Here is a 4389-nt window from a genome sequence, read left to right as displayed (position 1 = left end):
CTGAGAACTAGAAAGAAGACTTAGGATTGATCTAATAGTCTCTACTTTTCTTTTATGCATTATTATTATTATTATTGGTTTTGTTTTGCTATAAGGCGCTTGTGAGAGAGAGACAGAGACAGAAAGAGAGAACAGGTGAGAAATCACCCACCAGGGGAGACAGCCATGCTGCAATCCCTTCTCCTCCAGTCTCCTCTTGGGATTTTGAGCATGTATGCACACACATCTGGCATGTTTTTCAAGCCACCAGGTCCAGGACTCAAACTACTCAGGCAACCATGTGGAATCCAGTGACTTAATCACTGTGCCACATGCTGGCCCCAGAACCCCTTTCTTTAAGAAGCAAATCTAGAGTACTCCTCAAGAACCACGTTTGGTAAACACCACTGAATGGAGATGAGACTGGAAGTAGCAAAGAGCTCAGGTACAGGCATTTTACCCATTTGAGCCAACTATGCGGATAAGTCTCACCTCTACTGGTAGTTTCCCAGCATAGACAACAAAACTGTTTTCCACAGCCACCTCACAGGCTCAATCACACACACATAGCACCAAATTTAGTGGTAAAGATAGTACAGGGTCAAACGAATAAGGATTTCCTTCCCTCTCCCTTAAAAGTGAGGTTCAGTCAGTTGCCTGAAGGCAAAGAGCATCACCCCATGGACAAAGACATCAAAGGCTTCGGATGCCAACGGCTGGCAGGTGCTGGTCTTTTGACTGTGCCAACCACAAATAAGATTCTTCGTCAACTGGACTGGGCTGCACCTGCCACCACACGGAAAGGTGAGACTGGGAGGGTGCAGGCAGCATCCACAGCACACCTGGCCTTGCCTAAGCTCTGCACCTGTTTCCAGGCCACTCTACATTTTCCTTTCTCCCCTAAGTCCTTTGTTGGGCTTCTGTGCCCTGTCTAAGCACCTTTCAACAAGTTCTCGGCTCCCAGCTGCTATTTCTGGCTTGGGTCCAAGGCCAAACTGGGGTGGGGAAGTCCCTCTGGCTTTCTGCCAGAGCCATATCCCAGCAGACCAGCCCCGGCCAATCATGTGGCTCCTGCTTTACAGGGCAGCTGTGCCTTTCACTCTAGCACCAGGACTGGGGCAGCACACACACGAATGAGGAACAGGCAATGACTCACGGTGCCGTCAGCCCCTCCCGCCTCAGAGATGGCGGACTAACTGAGGCTGCCACAGAAGGAAGTTCTAAATTACCATAGCAAAGGTAGCAGGTCTTTTGTTACAGACCACTCATGAGACCCCAGGAGGAGAAAAGCTGCAATAAAAATCCGGAGAGCTGAACTTCAACCTCAGCTAACTTCTCTTATGTTAACAGGACATGCAGAGAAAGCTGCGTAAGTAGAGGAAAGTGTACCAAGCCCTTGGTCCCAGAGAGCTCAGGCAAGCGTGGGACCTGGGAGACAGCGCTGGCAATCAGGGGTCAGCCACAGGGATCAGATGTGTATGTTAGAGGAAACAGAAGCAGGGTGCAGGCTGCAGCTGGCCTCATCTGTAACTGAAAGCAGAAGCCCACTAGCAAACGGTAACCATGCGATGATTCAGGAGCATACTTTACAATGTCCACAAGATAAACATGAAGTTTCATCTACTCTTTGATTAATTTCCTTTTAGCTCATAACCACACAATTTCATACTTAAGCTTTCTAGCTAAAGTTATAGAGCTTTAAAGAAACAAGATGAGTATAATAAAAAGAACACCAACTTTGGAGTTGGGCCTGCTAGCTGCCGGAAGGAGGGGGATATTTAACTTTGCCAGGCCTTCATTCTCTCATCTCTACAAGAGAAAAGGGCCAGACCTGTAGCCTAGCGGCTAAAGGAGCCAGACCCGACAGGGTCATTTGAATCCTAGACCTGGTGGTTTGAAAACACATCAGGTAGGTGTGTGTGTGCATGCCAAAATCCTGACAGAATGGAGAAATGAAGAAGGGGGTGCAACATGACCAAACCCCAATGGGTTTGGTCCCTCTTCTGCTCTCCTGCTATCTGTCTGGTGGAAGTATGTACCCTCTGGCAGTAAGAACAGAGGAGAATAGCACTTACCCCAAAGGCTCAATAATATATGTATAGCACCAAATTTAGTGCCAAAGACAACGGCATTAAATGAATGAGAAGTTCGTTCCCTTTACCTCAGAAGTGCTGTTCAACTAAGATTTCAGTTGAACAATCCGAAGCACCATGTACCTGACCACAAGAGATGCTGGGTCGAGTGGTGAAGTTTTGTCTTTTTCTACTGCTCCTCGGCCCCCAAACCCATTTTCATTAGAAAAGCCTTCCGACAGAAATCTAATTGCTCTTCAGGTCTGAAACTATCTGAAACTAAAATCAACCCTGAACATCAACTCTGCTAAGACAATGCTGCTATTTTGATCTTAACCTGTTTGCAGCCAGTACCTATCTGTGTAAGGCATATTACAGACTCCTTGATGGAAACTTCAATTGTTTTCTCAGACATCACAGGAAAATAGCCTTGGATAATCACTTATGCGACAGCCCTTCCCTCCAGTCAGGTCCAAAATCTCACAACAGGTCCAGAAACTCGTGTTCATTTTCTAGGTAAGTTGAGGACATCTGTATTCTATCTAAAACAAACACAGGGATAAGGAAAAAAAATGAAACTTACTGCTCAAAAACCGGTTTTTGACCCATCGGTTTTGCTTCCGGGCATATCTCTTAGTGACCTGTTTCAGTGCCTCAATACCTGAAAAGCAATGGTAGACGCAAGAACACCTAGGGGAGCAATTCTCACCCTGCCGAGGGGTGGGCCCTCCCAGCCCAGCAGGAGAAACTCAGCCACAGCAGCACGACGTCACACTGGGTGGGCACAAAGCGCAGCTCTGAGCTGAGGCCACGTGGGGCTCTTCTAGCCTCAGCTCTTTCTCAGACCGTACCGTACCAGCAAGGTACTCTGTCACCCAAGGATGTCAGAGACTAGGTTAGACGGAGGAAGTCACACCTTTCTTTAGAAGCTGGTTACTAGTCTCTGGTGTGCACTGTCCCTCAGTGATCAGGTACTCGTGAAATTCCTTGAAGCCAATTGACTGGAAGATACCATGCTGATAGTCCTGGCTGGGAACAGGAGAGCGTCAGCCGATGAGCCATGCTTCTGCAAGCCAGCCCTCGAGATGACGTAGTTGAGCTGCTTCACTTCATAAATGAGGAAACGGTGACCCTGAGTAGTAACCAAGTCTCTGAAAAGCTCCCCCTCTCCCTACCCACCCCCAGGGTACTTCCTTGAAAAGTAACTGCTGGACATGTTTCCAAGGCTAGACGACGACCACTGGGTCAAGTATATCAAATCTCCTTCCCAGGTCCTCGGCTGCGTCAAGGACCAGGCTATAAACAAGCACACCTAGAGCCATATCATGTCTGTCTGCCAACCACAGACAAGGGATGGACAGCAGGTCGGCGTGACGGCCACATCCTCACCTCTCTTCTGAAACATTCCTCTGATTATAGCGTCTGTGAAAATCTCTGAGTTCATCCAAGAGCCCAGCAGCCAGCATGTCATCCACTCTCTTGTCCAGGCGCTCATCTAGAACTTGAATCAAATTAGCCCATCAACTAACGAGCATGCTGTGGGTGCCCTGTATACACTTCCTACACAGTGAATGAACAGGCTGCCACAGAGAAGAGGGTTTGATCAAACCTAGCAAAGGAGTCAGATTCCAAATTATATACTAATTTATAACTATTTACTCACATTCAAGAGTCTGCAGCTTCAAATAAAGATATCCAAAATGGAGCACATGCCTTCTTCATTATATTAACAGAAAGCATACATACAATTATAGCTACTTTGAAAGATGTTTCATCTTTCAATGGAATGTATGTATAGTATTATCTTTTGGTGGTAAAGACCCCCTGGTTTACCATCCTTAATTTTTGTCATTATATGCTAACTCTGTATTATTTCGCATTTACCCTATGGATCAGAACAAGGCATTCAAGGTACATCTTTAACTACTACTGCCGGACAAAGGAGCAAAGAGTGAAAAGTCATAATCGTTCAGATGTGATGAGCATACAGAGCTTTGCTATGAATCAGGTACCATCATTATATGCTGAACTGTATGAGTTCCTATTTACAGAAATTTCATTATTAAAAAATTATCCTTTCCAGGACCAGCAGTTGGTGTAATGGCTATGTCGCTGGACTCCCGCGTAGTCGATCATGGTACCACTCCAAAAAGAAAGAAATATATATCCTTTCCTGTAAGTTTATAGGTGAACACATTTCCACCACTCAGTTATGCTCTCCAGCATCTCTACACTGCTACTTCTCAGCCTGAGACGAGAATACCCTTTTTCCCTACCATTCCAGTTTTGTGTTTACTTCTTTTCTTCTTTTCTTTTTTTTTTTTTTTTTTTGAGAGAT

At 45.9% G+C, this 4389-nt stretch overlaps 1 protein-coding gene across 1 annotated transcript in view; it reads right to left on the bottom strand.

Moving 5' to 3' along the window:
- Positions 1 to 4389, bottom strand: part of TRIT1 (tRNA isopentenyltransferase 1) — a 64734-nt gene that overhangs the window by 4956 nt on the left and 55389 nt on the right. Inside the window, exons 7-9 of the mRNA XM_006164960.2 lie at positions 3441 to 3552; positions 2968 to 3080; positions 2635 to 2712 (exon numbers count right to left, since the gene is read on the bottom strand). Of these exons, the coding sequence (XP_006165022.1) occupies positions 2635 to 2712; positions 2968 to 3080; positions 3441 to 3552 (303 nt within the window). The remainder of the gene's footprint in view (positions 1 to 2634; positions 2713 to 2967; positions 3081 to 3440; positions 3553 to 4389) is intronic.

This window comes from Tupaia chinensis, unplaced genomic scaffold (assembly GCF_000334495.1).
Source record: "Tupaia chinensis unplaced genomic scaffold, TupChi_1.0 Scaffold143758_1, whole genome shotgun sequence".
In the NCBI taxonomy this organism is placed as follows: domain Eukaryota; kingdom Metazoa; phylum Chordata; class Mammalia; order Scandentia; family Tupaiidae; genus Tupaia; species Tupaia belangeri.
Note: the sequence above shows the minus strand (reverse complement) of the source record. Positions and strands in the feature narration are given on the sequence as shown.